Source organism: Eucalyptus grandis, chromosome 9 (assembly GCF_016545825.1).
Source record: "Eucalyptus grandis isolate ANBG69807.140 chromosome 9, ASM1654582v1, whole genome shotgun sequence".
In the NCBI taxonomy this organism is placed as follows: domain Eukaryota; kingdom Viridiplantae; phylum Streptophyta; class Magnoliopsida; order Myrtales; family Myrtaceae; genus Eucalyptus; species Eucalyptus grandis.
In genome coordinates this window covers 16,794,178-16,813,779 of record NC_052620.1, presented here as the reverse complement: position 1 = coordinate 16,813,779, position 19,602 = coordinate 16,794,178, and the positions used below count along the sequence as shown (strand labels likewise).

Below are 19,602 nucleotides of genomic sequence, written 5' to 3'. Positions count from 1 at the left end.
TTTCCAAGGGTGTGCCATCTCCCCATTTGATTCCATACCTATAAGAATAAGTTCATAAAATCTTCACAGAATTGTCATATTAATTTGATGATTGAACATGCAAGACATCAGAATTTTGTAGAAAACCATATATGAATGTAGAACATAACAAAAGCCATAAAGGAATTTCAACTTCACTTGACCAAAATTACAAAGAGTACAGTGCCAATATTTGTTTTAATAGCATGGTAAAACTCGCATAACTAGCAAGATATTCACCCTCAATCCAATTGGTGGTAGAAGTTATTCCTTTTGCCGCAAATGATCTCTAGAAGTAGTATGCTGAAGCTATAAACAATGGATTTCACTAAGAACTCTTCATGCATTACTTATTTTGGAGACATATAAACACTACAAAAATGAAAATTAGTCCCATGTATATTAGGATGTAGATTCATATCACATCACATCCTTAAATAGGTCAAAGTTTGACCAAGTCATATCTATTCAAAAACTAAGAGAGTCCTTGCAATTTTATTTGTGTTACCCTAAGTTTGATCAACACCAAAAATTCTTGCCATGCCAAAATCTGAAATCTTCGGGTTCATTTCACTGTCTAACTAGATATTGCTACATTTTAGGTCATGATGGATGATACGAAGACAAGAATCTTTGTGTAGATAGAGTATTTCTCGGGCAATCCCAAATACTATTTTATAACGTAATGACCAATCCAATTGTCCTCTTTTTTGAGATTCGCATCATTGCACCAAAATTCGTTAATAAACTAGGATGTGGCACCTATTCAAAAACTCATGGGGAAACTCAATGCACAATACCAAAATGTATGTACTCTCATCAATCAAAGATAGCTTAACAAAAAACTAAAATCAATTGAAAGAACAGAGAACATCTTAATTTCAAGGTTTCCACAACTAATGGAAGCTCGTGCATTTAATTTCAAGCAAATTATACATTTTGCATATAAGAAGGTTAATTGCAATATACCAAATAAGAAGTAATTAAGCATTTTATTTGGCACAAACTTATAGGAGAGTAGCTTTTCATGTCCCTCCAAGAAAAATTCGAGCAGCTGTACAAGGTTTCTATGTTGAAGCTTCACAAATAATAGAACTTCATTCTTAAGTTCTTCATCATCCTATCTTGAGCTTTGAGATAGCCTCTTCACTGCAATTTGTTATCCATTAGGAAGTCTACCTAAAGGGTTATGTATTTTCGTTTAATTCCTGATCACAACTTCTTAGAACCTAACATACAAAGGCTTTCCATGTTTCTTTTTCTTCAACATCATTATGTTCAATTCAATTCAATTCAGTTGTAAAGCATTCCGGATTGTTTATAACAAAAATGTAATACGTACCTAGAAAACTTCACTAAATCAACCTTCACCTAACTTCTTTTCATGAGAGAAATCATTTGTTGCAGCTTGTGTTATAGCCAAGTTAGATTGCAAGAACTCCATGGTGTTAAGTTCATTTGCACCAACATTACAAAACAACTCAATTTGATTAAAATATTAAATCGATGGTGTTGATTTTGATCAATAGTAATGGATATAGGATTGCCAATGCTTAGGGACATTTATCACTATGAAGATCACCAGTTAAACTAGCGTGTTGTGTCCCCCAACCCTAAAGCAATCTTTATTCTCTTTGACTGGTCATGAAGAAAAGAAAAATGAAGCAAAATCATTAATACCATAGTAAACAAACGGGATGAATCTTGTATCAGGGTCACTTCTTGATTCTGAGGTTAGTGTTCATTGTGGTGCAAATGCTACCTATTCTTGGAGGCAATTCTTAGAGGTTAAGAATATTTTGAGGTCTCGTTATGTGGTTAGTAATAGTGAATTTATATCAATCTGGCATGTAAGGGCGTCAGAAACGCGCAATCGCAAAATTTCTCTCTTTGCTTCGTCTTCTCTCTTTCACGGACGAGCTCACTTTCTCTTTTGCGTTGCATTTCTCACGACCTTCACTGACTTCATGCGCATATCTAGGGAAACAACTTTGAAAGTGGCTGAATTGTGGCAATTGAAACACGGATTTGGGCTATAGGAAACATAGGCCAGCTCATCTATAACTAATGTATATTCTATCGTGGTGATCTTGACTTTTGTGATAACACGTGCCCTCAGAAAATATTAAGTAGGATCTTATTTCCATGTCATTTACGAGATACTCTATTGATTGGCTGCCACATGTCTTAGTGAACTTATTAAGTTGTCCAACTTTAACACCGTGAGTGAGAGAAGAGAGAGAAAATAACAGAGGACAGGGATTAATGGAGGTGAGAAGAAAATTGAAATTAATAGATCCCACTTGAACATATGGCTTTCAATTAAGGGAGTGTCTCATTGATGGCGGGGAAAGATGGTCCGTCTCACCCAATATTTTCTCCGCCATTATTTGTCAAGGACCAGTCCACTAAACAATTGGTACAAATTTCAGAGGAATATTGTCTATTATTATCTTATAAAGGACGATAGGGATCGGAGTAGATAAGCATAACAGCAGAAGTAAAAAAAATAGAGTGTTCAAAGTCGGTGTTTTTTTTCCCAACACGGAAAGTTAAGGCCAACGTGAAGGGGCTTCTTCGTGACAAGCCTATAATACATAGATTTTGGTTTATGGTTCATAAAAAATCATGGCGGAAGGCCAAGCAATCTCACCGTGAGACCATCCATGAAGAAAGATTTTGCTTATGCTGTCATTCATCGGGGGTACAGCTCGGTAACTGACATATCATTGGTTGACAAAGGCATACTCCTACCAGTAGATTGATTTGATCCAAGCTCTTTCATTGGGATGCTCAATCCTCCCAATCTACTTCGGATGAAGAAGGCTGGACGTCGAGGTGATGATAGGTTAAGGTAATTGCTGCTGAGCATATGAACTACGGTTGCCATGATGGGTCTAATAGCTGGATCTTCTTGAATGCATAGTAGGCCAATGTGCAAGCAACGAAGGAATTCATCTCTTGAATATGAATCCATGATAGCAGGGTCTAACACTTTCAATGGCGTGCCGTCTCTCCATTTATTCCATATCTGCAAGAATAATTTTGAAAAATCTTCACAAAATTGCGGCATTAATTCAATGAATCATCATGCACGACACTTGAATCTTGCAAATAACCCTATATGACTAAGGAGCGAAACCATAAGTGTTTCTGTAGGCTAAAGGGCTAAGTTTTTATAAAGGAATTTCAATTTCACTTGACCAAAATTACAAAGAGTGCGATGTGAATATTTGCCGAAGTAGCACAACGAAACTTACATAACTAGCAAGATATTCACCCCCATCCAATTGGTGGTAGAAGTTATTCTTCTTGCCGCAAATGATCTCTATAAGTAGTATGCCGAAACTATAAACATCGGATTTCACTGAGAATTCTCCATGCATTGCATATTCAGGAGACATGTAACCACTGCAAAACCGAACATTGGCCATATGTATATTGTAGAATTAGATGTAGATCAACAAGCATCGTTAAATAGATAAAATGAGCAAGTCTGGCATCCAATTACAAAGTCATCTCTTCAAGACCTAAGACTTACAAAGTCCCCATGATTTTAGTTGTGCTAGCTTGAGTTTGGTTGACTCCAAAAATCCTTGCCATGCCAAAATCTGAAATCTTCGGGTTCATTTCACTGTCCAATAATATATTGCTACATTTTAGGTCACGATGGATGATCCGGAGACGAGAATCTTCATGTAGATAGAGCATTCCTCGAGCGATCCCATATATTATTTTATAACGTAAGGACCAATTCAATTGACCACCTTTTTGGGGATCTGCATCATTGCACCAAAACTCATTATGTGCTAGCATGTGGCACCTATTTAAAAACTCAAGGCGAAGAGATTTACTCCCACCGATCAAAGGTAGCTTAAACAAAAAACTGCAATTGGTTCAAAGAATAGAAAACCTCTTAATTTCAAGTTTTCCTTAGCTAGTGAAAGCCGGACCATTTGATTTCAAGCAAATGTACATAAGAAAGTTAAACAACAACATACCAAATAAGAAGTAATCAAGGCTTTTATTTGGCACAAACTCGTACACAAGTAGCTTTTCGTCTCCCTCCAAGCAAAATCCGAGTAGTCGTACAAGGTTTCGGTGTTGAAGCTTGGCAACTAATAGAACCTCATTCTTAAATTCTTCATCACCTTGTCTTGAGCTTCGAGATAGCCTCTTCACTGCGATTTGTTGTCCATCAAGAAGTCTACCCTAAATTGTTTTGAATTTATCGTTTAATTCCTTATCACAACTTCTTAAAAGCCAACATAAAAAAAGCGTTCCATGTTTCTTTTCTTTTTTTTCAGCACTATTATGTTCAATTCATATATAAAGCAATCTCCATTATATCTAACTAATATGTAATATGTACCTGGAAAACTTCACCAAATCCACCTTCACCCAACTTGTTTTTAGAAGAGAAATCATTTGTTGCCACTTGTATTGTAGCCAAGTCAAATTGCAAGGACTCCACGGTGGTAAGTTCATTTGCACCTGCACTTCCTAAAAACACAATTTGATTGTCAAATTGCATTGACATTGGCTCCTAATGGCTTTTATATGGTTGCCGGTGTTTGGGAACATTATCACAATTAAGAGCACTGGATTAGGCTGGCATGGTTGTGCCCTTACCCTAATGAAATCTTTCCACTCTTGATTAGTCATGAAGAAAAAAAAATTACAATATCATCAATACTATCGGTAACAAAGTAATGAGATGAATCTTGTATCATGATCACTTCTTCATGTTGAAGGTAATGCTAGGTCTATTAATTGTGGTGTAGATGCTACCTATGCTTGGAGGGAATTACTAGACTTTAGGAGCATTTTGAGGCCCCATTCTATGGTTGGTCAAGTCGAATCTATGTCCCTCTAGCATGACTCATGGCATCCTAATGGGATCTTGCTGGATGACTACCCAAGGACAGTGCTTTACGATCCTGCTCTTCTTTGAACTGCAAAAGCAGCTGATATGACTTGTGCTCTTAATGGAAAAGGCTCAATGTGAGGTCTGAAGACAAGGTATCAATCCAAGCAGCTGTTTGTGGTGTAATTTGTTTGAAGGCTTCTTTGGAAGACCAAGATTCTTATATTGCTACTTCTTATTGTTGGAGAAATCTTTCCAGAATATTTTGAAGCTGACAAAACATTTCTATCAGTCTAGTCTGGATGTCGACAGTTTAAAGTCTCAAGACTTTGTAAACTCAAGACTCAAGACTCAAGACTCAAGTCTATTCTCACTGACAGTCTTTCTAATCCAGTGACGAAGGAAATCCGAAGCCTAAGTATATGGTTGAAGATTCGATCCTATCCTCTGGAAAAGATCCCTTGGTTGGATAATCATTTCGGATTCTTTGATTCTTATCTAAGATCAATTGAAGATCCAATGTTTGACGAAACATTCTTGGAATGTTCTATTCTTGGAAACCAAGATCCTAATTGTATGGGCGAACAGGATTGATGGGCTATCATCGATTCCTTAAATAGCTCGGATGATCTTCTTAATTGATTCCGTCCAACGGGTAGATTGGAGGAATTCCTTTGGTAAGTGCCAACGGCTATGAAGGCATAAAGGAGTATAAAAGGAAGACGTTCTAGTTGATTTAAGTGTGTGATTGATAGAAAAATTCCAGTCTCAAGAACCTTGATTGTTAGTCGATACGGTTTGAGTGAAATTGTATACACAGAGAGTGTCTATACTTGGTGATACCTTGAGCGAGTGTAGTAGATCATCTACATCGAGAAATCAAGGAAGATCAACACTTTGTAACATCTCTTTGTTCATAGTGGAATCCAGCCAATCGGCTGTCAGTGCAGAAGAGTGGACGTAGGCTTGCATCAAGCCGAACCACTATAAACCGCGTGTTCAATTCTCTCTTTCCTTTACTCAGTCTTACGATTGATTTTTTAATCCTTCATCTGTCTAAGTATTGTGAAATTTTCAAGAAAATTTTTATAAACCTATTCACCCCCCTCTAGGTACTCGTACTAGCAATATCAATTGGTATCAGAGCTCGTGTTCTTACTTTATTTGAAGTGTTTTACTTCAGAGTAAAAGATCCATGGCTAGTATGCTAGCACCGGGGCTGGTGGAAGGGCAAAGCAATACCAGACCACCCTACTTTGATGGAAATGATTACAACATCTGGAAAAACAAGATGAAAGCTTTTCTACGGTCAAAGGATCCTCTCGGAATGGGATGTGGTGGAAAGAGGAATTATTCCTACTTGCTGCATCGGTATCCGAAAGAGGGAAAGAAAGCGTTGATATCGGCGGAATGTCTCAAGAAGAGATAAACAAGAGACAAGCACTCGATGCAAAAGCAATTTACTCTTTATATTGTGCTTTATCACCAACTGAGTATAACAGAATATCTTCTTGTGTCACAGAAAAGAAGTCTCGGACAGATTACATATCACTTATGAAGGGACGGATCGAGTGAAGGAGACCAGAATTAACATTCTCCTTGGTCAATATGAAGCCTTCAAAATGAAACCAGGAGAATCTATAACTGACATGTTTAGCCGTTTTACAGATATTGTCAATGGCCTTGAAAATCAAGGACAGAAAATTTCTGATCCTATGAAGGTGAACAAACTGCTGCGTGGACTCTCCAAGGATTGGAATCATATAAAGACTTCAATAAGAGAGACGCAAAGAATTATGCCATTATCTGTAGACGAGCTGATTGGGACTCTTCGGTCTTACGAAGTGGAACGAATTAATGAAGACGAAGATCCAAGAGGTAAGAAATCCATTGCATTAAAATCTAACGATGATTCGATGATACGGACTCGAAGAAGATGCGGACGATGAGGAGCTTGCTCTAATGATTAGAAAGTTCAGAAAGCTGAATAGAAAAGGAAGAAGGTTCAACTCAAGGAAACAAAGTCTTGAAACAGCAAACCAAGTTTGTTGATAATGAGGAACCAAACAAAGATGTAGTTTGCTTCGAATGTAAGAAAAAGGGACACATCATACCAAATTGTCCTCTCCTGAAGAAGAAGAGAGGAAAAGCTGAAAAGTCTCGAAAAGCTCTCAAAGCCGAAACTTGGAGCGATACGAGTGTGAAGATAGTGATGAGGAATATGCCAATGCGTGTCGATGGCACACCGACTCGGACTGGATCGAGACTCGGACGGTGAATTTGAGGTAAGTGATTATAAAATCCCTGTCAAAGTCTCTAAATACATTGATGAACTATGTTTTAGTCTTAAGACTTCTCTCAAAAAAATTTCCGAACTTAAAAAGGAAAACTCAGTTTTAAAACAAAAGGAAAATATTTTAGAAGAAAAAGTGAAAAGTTTAGACCTGAATGTTTCTACTCTTAAGGAGAATGAAGATAAACTTTCAAAAGAAAATGCTTTCTTAAAAACCGACTTATCAAATATTTCAAAGAAATTTTCAATAGGGTCTGAAAAACTTGAAAAAGTTCTTTCGGTCAAAGACCTTACTTCAATAAGTCTGGTTTAGGTATGACAGCGAAACAATTCCTTTGATTGATTTTCCAAAAATAAAAGAAAGAATTAAGAAAAACAGTCAAAAGAGGCTTACAAAAATCATTTCGAGAAAGTTTTTGTAAAGTCTCGTAGGTCGAAATGCTCTAAGGTGTTCAAAGTGTAACAGTCATGATCATTTTGAAAAAGAGTATTCTATGGTTTGGAAGCTTGTTAAAAAGTATGGCCTAGTAATGCTCATTCTACTAACGCCAAAGGACCCAAGAAAATTTGGGTACCAAAGAAAGCTTGAGACTCTCTTTTAATGCGGGTCTCTGTCAAAAAAAAAGTTAAGTGGTATCTTGACAGCGGATGTTCAAGACACATGACGGAGACTCAAACTGCTTTATAAAGATTGTTCAAGTAAATGGTGGAAAAGTTTCATTTGGAGGAAACAGCAAATGAAGCATTGTGGGATTTAGAACTGTGAAAATTGGAAATCTCACAATAAGCAATGTCTCTCTAGTGGAAGGACTCAACTACAATCTTCTAAGCATTAGCCAATTATGTGATACCGGTTTCAAGATCTCCTTTCAAGAAGGCATATGTTCTGGAATTAGCAAAGACTCAACTCAGTCTTTCATGGGTCGAAGGCATGGAAATATCTACCTCCTTGATGTAAAACCAAATGAAGCACAATGCCTAATCTCAATTCAAGAAGAAGCAGTATTATGGCACAGAAAGCTTGGCCATGTCAACATGAAACAATTAGCCAAAATCTCATCAAAGAAGCTTGTTCGAGGTCTACCTAAATTGCCATACCAAAAGTCTGATTCATGCACTCCATGCATTCTAGGAAAGCAGGTAAGAAATTCATTTAAGCCAATAAATCATGTCTCTACTAATCATGTACTACGGTTGCTTCATATGGATCTCTTCGGACCGACCCAGAACCCGAGCATTGGAGGTAAGAAATATTGCCTAGTAATTGTGGATGATTATTCCCGCTTTACATGGGTATATTTCCTTGCAAGTAAGTCAGAAACCTTTTCGTATTTTGAAAAATTTGCCAAAAAGGTTCAAAATGAAAAAGGATGTGCAATCTCAAGCATAAGAACAGATCATGGAAGTGAATTTGAAAATCAAGATTTTACGAAATTTTGTGATAAATCTGGTTTTAATCATATGTTTTCCTCTCCATATACTCCAGAGCAAAATGGAGTTGTGGAAAGAAAGAATAGATCACTTCAAGAAATGGCTAGAACACTTATAATTGAAAGCAAAATTTCTTCACGATTTTGGGCTGAAGCTGTTTTAACAGCATGCTATATTATAAATAGTCTTTTTAAGACCTATTTTAGAGAAAACCCCCTATGAATTGTTCAAAGGTAAGAAGCCTATTGTTTCATACTTTCATGTGTTTGGTTGCAAATGCTTTATTTTGAAAAATGCAAATGATCGAGTTGGTAAGTTTGAAGAAAGATCGAGATGAAGGCATCTTCCTTGGATATTCTACATCAAGCAAAGCCTACGAGTCTATAACAAGAAAAGCCGGTCGGTGGAGGAATCAATGAATGTCAAATTCCAAGACTCAATGCAAGATGAATCCAGTCAGACTCAGTATGAAGAGTCTGAACCCACTTCAAACCTTCCAACGCTTACAACTCAAGAAGCATCTCAGTCTCTGGAAGTCCAACATCAAGAATCTCATGAAGATTCAAATAAAGAAAGAGATCATCAACCAGGCAGATCAACCAGTAACTGGAAGCATAAATCCGGTCATCCCAAAGATCTCATTATTGGTGAAATCAATGAAGGAATCCGCACCGAGATCAAAAAGGCGTGAAGAATCTAGTGCCGTGGCTCTCATTTCTGAAATTGAACCAAAAAGCATAGAAGAAGCTTTATCGATGAAAGTTGGATCGAAGCTATGCAAGAAGAACTCGAGCAGTTCAACATCAATGATGTCCGGGAATTGACATCTAAACCAAAAGGTAAAACTTATTGGAACCAAATGGGTATTCAGGAACAAGATGAATGAAGAAGGAAAAGTCATACGAAACAAAGCAAGACTCGTGGCCAAAGGATATACGCAAGAAGAAGGAATAGACTATGATGAGACTTACGCTCCAAAGAGCAAGGTTAGAAGCTATTCGTCTATTACTTGCGTTTGCTTGTTATAAAAATTTCAGGTTATTCCAAATGGACGTCAAAAGTGCATTCCTAAATGGATTCATCCATGAGGAAGTTTATGTGGAACAACCACCTGGTTTGAAGACCCAAAGAAGCCGACTCGGTCTTGGACTGAAAAAGGCCTTGTATGGTTTAAAGCAAGCACCTCGAGCTTGGTACGACGGACTAAGTAAGTTTTTATTACATAATGGTTTTGTCAAAGGTAAAGTAGATACTACTTTGTTTATCAAAAAGGAAAACAAAAGCTTTTTACTTGCTCAAATATATGTGGACGATATTATTTTTGGATCACCAAATGAAAGTCTATGCAAGAAATTTTCTGAGTCTATGCAGGATGAGTTTGAAATGAGTATGATGGGAGAATTAACATTCTTTCTTGGACTACAAGTAAAACAAATGAAGGAAGGAACTTTTATTTATCAAGAAAAATATGCTAATGATCTTGTCAAAAGGTTTGGATTGGAAAAGTGCAAAAAGACCGACATACCAATGTCATGTTCTCAGAAGATAGACAAGGATGAAGAAGGGAAGAAAGTAGATCAAAAGTCATGCAGAGCATGATCGGTTCACTTCTTTATCTTACGCTTCTAGACCTGATATTTTGTTGAGTGTTTGCATTTGTGCTAGGTTTCAATCAGATCCTAAAGAATCCCATCTCAGTGCTGCAAAACGTATTATCAAATACGTTGCCTCATCTTCAAGCATCGGTCTCTGGTATCCCAAGAAAGGAGACTTTAATCTTCTAGGATACTCAGATGCAGATCTGGCCGGTTGCAGAGTCGATAGAAAAAGCACTTCTGGAACTTGTCAACTGCTTGGAAACAGGACAGTGTCTTGGTTCTCGAGGAAGCAAAGCACTGTAGCTCTCTCAACGACAGAAGCAGAGTATGTAGCTCTTGGAAGTGCTGTTCACAAATTCTATGGATAAAATAACAGCTACAAGACTTTGGGATTGAAGACTCATGCACGTAAATCGGAGATGTGACAACACCGGTGCGATCAATCTCACCAAAAATCCAATCCTTCATTCAAGAGCAAAGCATATTGAGATTCGACATCACTTCATTAGAGATCATATTCAAAATGGAGAAATCTCGATTCAATTTGTTGATTCAAAGAGTCAACTAGCGGATATATTCACGAAGCCTTTGGAGAAAAAGCAATTCGATTTCATCCGTTCAAGACTCAACATTTTGAAGCTTGAAGAAGTTAAAGTCTAGAGACTCACCAACTCTAAGACTCTAATCTTTCAGACTTTAAATCCTCGAGACTCGGACATTCGTGGCTATAGACGTAAGTTGTAAAGGTACAAATTTTCGTTTAGTTATTTTATCTAAACTCGAAGAGGTACGATCTTTCGTAATAATTTTGGCATTATTGATTTTGAAAAGAAGTGTTAGTACACTTTCCTTGCACCGATTGAACTTCCCTTTTCAAAACCGAGTTATATATATACGTTTTCTTTTCCCAATCTTCAAAACCCTAAAAGGCTCTCTCCTCCCGATACTTGTTCGTCGTCGAGAAAGTGGTCATTTTTCTTGGGAAAGCGAGTGAAGGAATCTTCCATTCGACAAAGAAAGATGTCTTCTTCGAGGAAATCATTAAGAATTGCAAGCAGGGGACCACAAAGAATGAAGAAGGGACCAACTCACTTCGATCTCACTGAGGAAGAAGACTTAACAAGTCGGCGACAAAGTCCGATTCGCTCTCATCCACGTCATTCAACGCCTCCCCGCCCCACAAGATGCAAGTAATCTTACGGAAGAAGAGATAATCGAGATGCCGACCAGTAAAAGAGTCCAAAACCCTCCTTTATCTATAAACTTTATCGTGCGTTGAAAAGCACCGGTACTCCATTGCAATATATAGATGACTTCCTTAAGGACAAAAATTATGGAAATGAGTATCGTTTTCAAGAAAATGGAGGATTTGGGAATTGCCCCGAAAGGAAAAGCGAGAGGACGCACTTGCGAACATTCCAGTGATCCTCGTATGCCAGGACAAAATTTAATTGAAGGGAACGATGATGACGAATGTTCCTTGAATTTCAACCGAAAATGGGAGTGGCAGCAAAGGTGAAAGGAAATCGGATGGATTTGTTCAAATCCAAGGATCGGAAAAAGTGTATTTCGTGTTGAAAAGAGGGGTGATAAACCCTAGAAGTGTCGATTTTGACTTCCTGGACGCCATCAACATGAACTTGAGAGAAAAGTTGAATTTGTTTCAACTTGAGAATTTTTGCTCTGACTCTACTGACGGGTATGCTCATCTGACCGCTTATTTCTATTCAAATCTTAGCTTTCGGATGCGAATAGAATTTCATTCGATGTACGAGACCAAGTCTACGTGGTAGATGTGAATATGTTGGCGGACATAGTTGGAGTTGAACAAGGACGTTATCTACCAATCAAAGTCTCACCTGCTCGTACTACTCGGAACTTGTCAAAGATAGGAACGCAGAGAAGAAAGTTACCTATTCCAGATGAATGCCATCAACATTGTGCTTCATAAGATTGTAATCAATTGTCTAAGACCGAAGTCTACGTCAAAGACTTCCGTGTCTCTTTCTGAAGCAAAGTTGATGTACTCGATCAACTCAGGACGGAAGTTCTCTCTCCCGCACACTATTCTCTTCCATATGTACAGAGCAATGTCGAAAGACAAAGGACAATTGCCTTATCCTGGTCTGGTGACCAAGTTCTTCAGACACATGAATATTGAACCGCCACAAACACTTTGTGTTCAACCGTGTGATAAGATGGTGGTAGGTTTGAAGATGTTAACGAAGATGCGTCTGCAAGAACTTTCCAAGGCAATGGAGAAATTCCAGTGAAATCTCCAGTTCGATGCCGCTCAAAGAGAAAAGGAAAGGAGGCCATTGGTGCCCCATCGAAAAAGAAAAAGAACTCTCATCCTAGAGGATGAAGATGAAGAGGATGAAGATCCTACTATCCATGCACCGACAAGAACGAGACGTTACGTGTCTCGGCAAACCAGAACTTCGAAGAAACAGAGAAAGAAGAAGAGCAAACCAAGAGTAGAGAAGAAGAAGAGCAGAGAGAGAAGGAGAAAGAAACTGAAGAAGAGAAAGAAAAGTCTGCTGCTGAATGCGGAGAGAAGGAAATCATGAGCATGATCATCATTCTTCCCCTTTGAATGTCCTAGAGACGGGGGGGAGTTGGCGAGCAAGAAAGGTCTACACCTCATGCTGCGAGATAGTGAAGGTCCAAGACAATCTCCAGCGGACCCGGAAGAATTTCAGGCTTCTCAATTGCCTGAAGAAGGTGATACGTCGACACCCAATCTGCAAGACTATACAGAAGCACCATCGTCTCCATTTACTCCATCTAAGAAAGCTCATGCCAGTACACAGACGGACAATTCTGCAGATTTTCATCGCATCATGGATATTCTTCTGGAAATGCGTGGCCAAATATATGCTCGGAATGTGAAATTCAAGCCATGAAAAATGCTGGACAAGCATCTTCAGTCACCTTAGAGGACAAGATGAAAGACCTCGCTCCGCAACTTCAAGCCAATGCCAAAGGAGAGGAGGTAGCTCATCTAAGGGAGGACTTGAAGAGGCTAGAAGGCGTAGTCCGAGTCAATGGGAGATTTCCGAGATCGTGCGCCTTCCCAAGCGGACATGACTCCTTTCTCACCCTTTTTAATGATGACAAAAAGGGGAGAACCAATTTGAATCAACATCATTTTCAAAAACTTTGACTTTTGTGGTTATGTTTATTTTTGAGTATGACTTAAGAACTTGAACTTGGGTGTGAACTTGACTAAATTGGTCTGTGGTTTTGATGCTTGACTGGTTGCATTTATATCAAGTATTGTTATATGGTATTACTCATGAAAGACTAACCAATTTGCTGTGGATGCGAGTCTGGTTGTTTTATTAATTTTTATGAGTTAGCCATATTGCTTGAAAAATGTTTTTGCAGGTCAAAGTTGTTCAAATCTACAAGAAAGTTTTGTCACCATCAAAAAGGGGGAGATTGTTGGAGAAATCTTTCCAGAATATTTTGAAGCTGACAAAACATTTCTATCAGTCTAGTCTGGATGTCGACAGTTTAAAGTCTCAAGACTTTGTAAACTCAAGACTCAAGACTCAAGACTCAAGACTCAAGACTCAAGACTCAAGACTCAAGACTCAAGTCTATTCTCACTGACAGTCTTTCTAATCCAGTGACGAAGGAAATCCGAAGCCTAAGTATATGGTTGAAGATTCGATCCTATCCTCTGGAAAAGATCCCTTGGTTGGATAATCATTTCGGATTCTTTGATTCTTATCTAAGATCAATTGAAGATCCAATGTTTGACGAAACATTCTTGGAATGTTCTATTCTTGGAAACCAAGATCCCGATTGTATGGGCGAACGGATTGATGGGCTATCATCAGATTCCTTAAATAGCTCGGATGATCTTCTTAATTGATTCCGTCCAACGGGTAGATTGGAGGAATTCCTTTGGTAAGTGCCAACGGCTATGAAGGCATAAAGGAGTATAAAAGGAAGACGTTCTAGTTGATTTAAGTGTGTGATTGATAGAAAAATTCCAGTCGAAGAACCTTGATTGTTAGTCGATACAGTTTGAGTGAAATTGTATACACAGAGAGTGTCTATACTTGGTGATACCTTGAGCGAGTGTAGTAGATCATCTACATCGAGAAATTAAGGAAGATCAACACTGTAACATCTCTTTGTTCATAGTGGAATCCAGCCAATTGGCTGTCAGTGCAAAAGAGTGGACGTAGGCTTGCATCAAGCCGAACCACTATAAACCGCGTGTTCAATTCTCTCTTTCCTTTACTCGCCTTACGATTGATTTTTTAATCCTTCATCTGTCTAAGTATTGTGAAATTTTCAAGAAAATTTTTATAAACCTATTCACCCCCTCTAGGTACTCGTATTAGCAATATCACTTATGACCTTCTTACCTCTGCTTCAGCTTTGGAGATTGTGAAGAAAAGAGCGACAAGAGTTGAATGGTATCGGCTTATTTGATTTTCATCTAATTTACTGAGGTTTGGATTCATATTTTGGTTTGCGATACAGGATAAGCCGCCGATATTTCTAGGAATTGACGGATAGTCTTCTAATGAAGGCTGAACTCTCTACTTTTTGTGTCATGAAAGCACTGAGATTAGATTCCATTTGTTCTTTGGATGCAGTTTCTCTAAGCAATTCTGGAAGAGTGCCCTTCAGCTTTATTTTCCTAATAATGATGTTGGTGATTGAGAGTTTAAATTGTCCTGATGCAGCAGGCTATTAAAAGGAGAGATTTTCATTGGTGTTTGGTAAAGTTTTTGTAGAATTGCTGCATCTATTTATCTTGAAGTCCAGAAATGAGTTGTTTCATTTCCAAACTTATTGATGACATTACGATTTGCTTGTGCAGTCAAGTAAAGTTTTGAAAGTTGAAAGGGTATGAAGAATCGGATTTTTGTCCTTGATCTTTTCCATTATATATGCTACATTTATTTCAAATGGACTCTTAATTTGTATGATTAATATATCTGATTCCTTATATAAAATAAAGAAGTTTCATAACAAGCTCAATTATATGACACAGATAGTTTACGAAAAATAAAGGCAAATAGTAGATTTACCGCTATTTCCTCCGACGACTTCATCCGTCTTCTTTCCTCGAAGCAAAAAACAAGTGAGAAAGAGAAGTACCAAAACATCTCCAATAGAAACGGTGATGGCAATGGCTGTCACGGTAGATTTGTTGCTTTTTCCTACACAAGACCATTTTGTATATGAGACAATAGCCAAACTAATCTAAAACCATTTTAGATGAAAGCATGTTAATATTTAAACATTCTAACACTTTGCTTTACTAGGTGGGAATATGACCTAAGACTGACGCAAGAAGATTGGCAATTTGACACGCAAGAAGTGGCCTTGACAGATATGAATAGAGAGGCTTAAACGAGAAAGTCTAAACTTCAGTTGCTATTCTAGCATTTGTAAGTTTTGTTTATGATAAAATGAAGGGGCTGAATCTAAATAAGTGAAAATATTAAAAAGCAAAAAAATCTAGAATGAACAACCCCTATTTCATCACGTATTAATAAGGAAATAAAATCCGAAAGAAGAGCATACTTAAGAGAAACTTGTGCACTATTTGATGACTAGAACTATCACATGTTATATTAACAACGCTATTATCGCCTGTAGACTCCACCATAACTCATTTACTCTTGTACTTTGGCCAGTCTCTCTTGTAGTGCCTTACCTCAGCATAACATCAATGATTCCAGTCATTGGACCTCTAATTAAAATGACTTTTCCATATGCTACTTTCAGACTCTATGCTTTGCGTCATATCATTTGCCAAATCATCTTTTTTGTAACTTCTTTTGTCACTCCTTAGAAATAAGGTGGACTTCATCTCTTCTAACAAAATTGTAATGAGCTCCCCTTAGAAGAGTATTAGTGAAGTTTTAGAGATGCCAATGATAGCATGCCTTGTTTCTCATAAAAAAGGCTTCATTGCCGTTCTTCAAGTCCATCACAAATTTCTTTAACTCATCCAAATGGGCTCTAATTGATGTGCCTTCAAGTCCATCACGAATTTCTTTAACTCATCCAAATGGGCTGTAATTGATGTGCCTTCAGCCATCCGAAATTGAAAGATCCTTTTTAGCATATATATAAGTGACTATTCAAAGCTTTCATAAGTGGGGATAATTGTCCAAGAAGTGCTAAACTTATTGTACAATGGCTAATTCAATCCTATATCTTTCAATTGTGTCAATTTAGTCCCAAACTTTTCAATTGTGTCAATTTAATTCTAAACCTATTATTTGGATGTTTGGCCGGAATGACTATATGGGCAAATCGTCAAAAGGTTTAAGACTAAAGTACTACAATTAAAAAATATAGGATTGAAATGGTATTATAAAAAGGGCAGAGTGTGTTGTAACTGGAGGAGAGAACTTCCATACTCCGGTAGGTGTTGTAACAGGAGGAGGAAGTGGGGTCGGCAGGGTGGAGTTATTATAAAAGGGGTATAGTGTGACACATTTGATGGTATCTCCGAGTACTGGCCGGGTTGGCTCTCTGATGCTCCTGGTGGTGTACATTGTGACATCAGCTGATTTTTCCATGACTCAGAAGATGCCCTGGTTCAAGTAGCTCAATGTGCACTCGACATTCCAAATCACAAAGAGTCGCTGGTTAGGACATCTTTGCAGGATATCCTGTTTTCCAAGTGCCACGCAATCACTACACGTGGCGATGTCGAGGTCGCCGCAGCAAAAGAAGTGCTCGTTAGGCTGGTCTGGAAGGTTTTGGCTAGCAATAGCATGGGCAAAGCCATCGGTGCTGTCGGTGACGGTGGAGGAGATGGAACAGACGAGGACGTTGAGGTTGGATTGGTAGATGGAGTTGGGAGTAAAGAGGGTGATGTTTTCGCAGTAATGCAACGAATATGTAAGTGATGACTTAGAACTTGGGGTATTAAAGTGCTGGTACGCCACATAGGATAGTTGGCACTCAATAAACTAACAAGATAGCGTTTTCTAGTCGAAATTGGCAAGAAGGACTACATTGGCAATTTGTCAAAATGTTTAGAATTGAATTGCTATAATTAAAATGTTTATGATTGGTTTAGGACTTCTTTGATAATTTTTCCCAAGCAAAAGTCCTAAAGCAATTGTAGAAATCTTAATCTAACCTTCAATGCAAATTGTTGAGAAATTACACAGAACTTTACTTATTGTGGGATGAACACTCAAGTGTCCATTTTCCTCCTTCAGAAATGAACTCCTTTTCACAATTTTGATGACATTTTCCTTTTTCATGATGCGAAACTAGTAGAATATTTTTAATAGATCAAAGTTACACATAGTTTTAGGGAAGGAAATTTATGAGCAGATTAGCTAACAAATTGGGTATTTCAATCATGTGATTTAAATGAACTCTAGTTTTAGATAGGTCACTAAGAGGTTTACTTTCTTTGTTGATAGAAGATCAAATTGGATAAGGTTTTATTAGGAGAGTAACGTTGTTAAACTCAACTTTGCCCCCTTTTCTTACCCAAAATAAATAAATAAATAAACTTAAGTCTGACAGAAACTAGTTCAAAATAACTGAGGGTAAAAAAATGAGTGTATTATTTCACAGTATATAGAACATGTCTTTATCGATTAAAACAAGTGGGTATTACCATGTAAACTTTAGGCTCATATCACATGTTTCCATTTTTTTAATTTTTAATAAGTGGATATTACCATGATAGAATCAAGAAAAATTTGATCCTGACCAACTTTTATTAACATAGTCAAATGTTTACAAATTTTTATTTTTGTTGTGCATATCGTCCTTAAACTATTTCTCATCATTTGTCTTTTATATTCAAACAATGGTTGAAATAGAAAAAGACCTCATTAAAAATTTGCCAAAATAAAATCACAATTACATTTCTCAATGTGAAAATTTAAAAGATGAAATTTATTAAATAAAACTATTGCGTAAAATAAGGAAAATCTAAAATGATAGTTAAATTTCATTTATTTCAGATGGATAAAAATTAATATCATTCCTAAAGTGTTTACGGAAAAAATAACAGCATGCCTCAACTTGCATGCATTTTTTATATCACTTTTTTTATTATTGTATTTTTAGATATTCCTATATCATTAAACAGTATCTTCGTGGATAGGTAACAATGTTACGTCCTAATCAAGATCTTGCTTCAAGATAATGCGAAAAGAGTTAGGAAAAAGAGAATAGGTTAACTCGAAAAGTAATTATGCTAGAAATCAAGAGTAGAAGAGAGACACGAGCAAAAGCAAGACTATTCTTCGGTGCAACATGAAAATTCATTTGGACTCTCTGAAAAGCCCCTCGAATTTTAATTCGCAATATAAATACTACAAACTAAATGATCAAATTAAAATTCACCAAATTTATCACAATTTGAGCTATAACACGCTTATTCAAGGTTATCAATGGACCAACGAAAGTTCATAGGATATTATTGTTGGAGAAATTTCAGTAAAACTAAAGCATCAGTGTAAAAAAAAAAAAAACTTACAATCCAATCTTAATTTAAGGATTATAACTACTTGCTCTTTTAAATCAATGATCTATATAGCCACTTGTGCAAAATATTTTTTATATAGAGGTTAGCAATATCTTGAGTAATTATTTGGCTCACTGGACTAAATCCACAGTCTTCAAACTAATAAAAGGGGAGTTGGCACGGATGAAGACAAGCAATACAAACACAAATGTACCTTTAGGTCCGGTCACTGGAGCGGGAGGCGGAGGCGGAGGCGCGGACACCGGCAAGGCGGAGGCGTTATAAAAGGGGTAGGACTCGTACATCACGATGCAGCTCGGTGTGAGCGTCCTCCCACCTTGCTTCCCCTCCACCAGATAACCGTTTGCGTTCTGGAGGCACTTGTTACAGTCCCATGCTGTCAAGTCCGGCGTGCACTGCGCGAATGCGTACAGCTTCTGCAAGCTCGTGAAGTTCGCCTCCGCTGCGGCAACCTTCTTCCCTGACCAGCCAGCAAAAGCCTTTTTGATAACGTCTCCCAGGGTTTCCAACAGGACCTCCATGAACCGGGTTGAGTCGTTGGCATTCTCGGTGTTGAACATAACGTGCAACGGCTCTCTCTCCATGACCGAGAAGGTGGACTGGTTCGAGTACCGCAACATGCACTCGTCGTACCACATTACAGAGACTTGCTGGTTGGGGCATCTTTTGAGGATCTCCTGTTTTCCAGTGGCCACACAGTCGCTGCACGTGGTGGTGTTGAGGTCCCCACGGCAGAGGAAGAGCCCGTAGACCTGGTCGGGAGGGTTTTGGCCTGCGGTGGCGTTGGCGAAGCCGTTGGTGCTGTTGGAGGCGGCGAAGGCGAGGGAAGAGAGGAGGGCGTCGAGGTTGGACTGGTAGGTGGAGTTGGGAGTAAAGAGGGTAGTGTTTGGGC

At 38.0% G+C, this 19,602-nt stretch overlaps 1 protein-coding gene across 1 annotated transcript; it reads right to left on the bottom strand.

Annotated features, from left to right (window-relative positions):
• Window positions 1-2,713: 2,713 nt before the first annotated feature.
• On the bottom strand, window positions 2,714-19,239 carry LOC104420339 (cysteine-rich receptor-like protein kinase 10). Its single transcript, XM_039302405.1, has 6 exons — window positions 18,913-19,239; window positions 4,391-4,506; window positions 4,020-4,230; window positions 3,560-3,797; window positions 3,279-3,429; window positions 2,714-3,049 (listed from the first exon to the last, which is right to left on the bottom strand). Exons 1-6 carry the CDS (start codon window positions 19,229-19,231, stop codon window positions 2,714-2,716), a joined length of 1,371 nt encoding a protein of 456 aa, XP_039158339.1. The 5' UTR covers window positions 19,232-19,239.
• Between the last annotated feature and the right edge of the window lie 363 nt (window positions 19,240-19,602).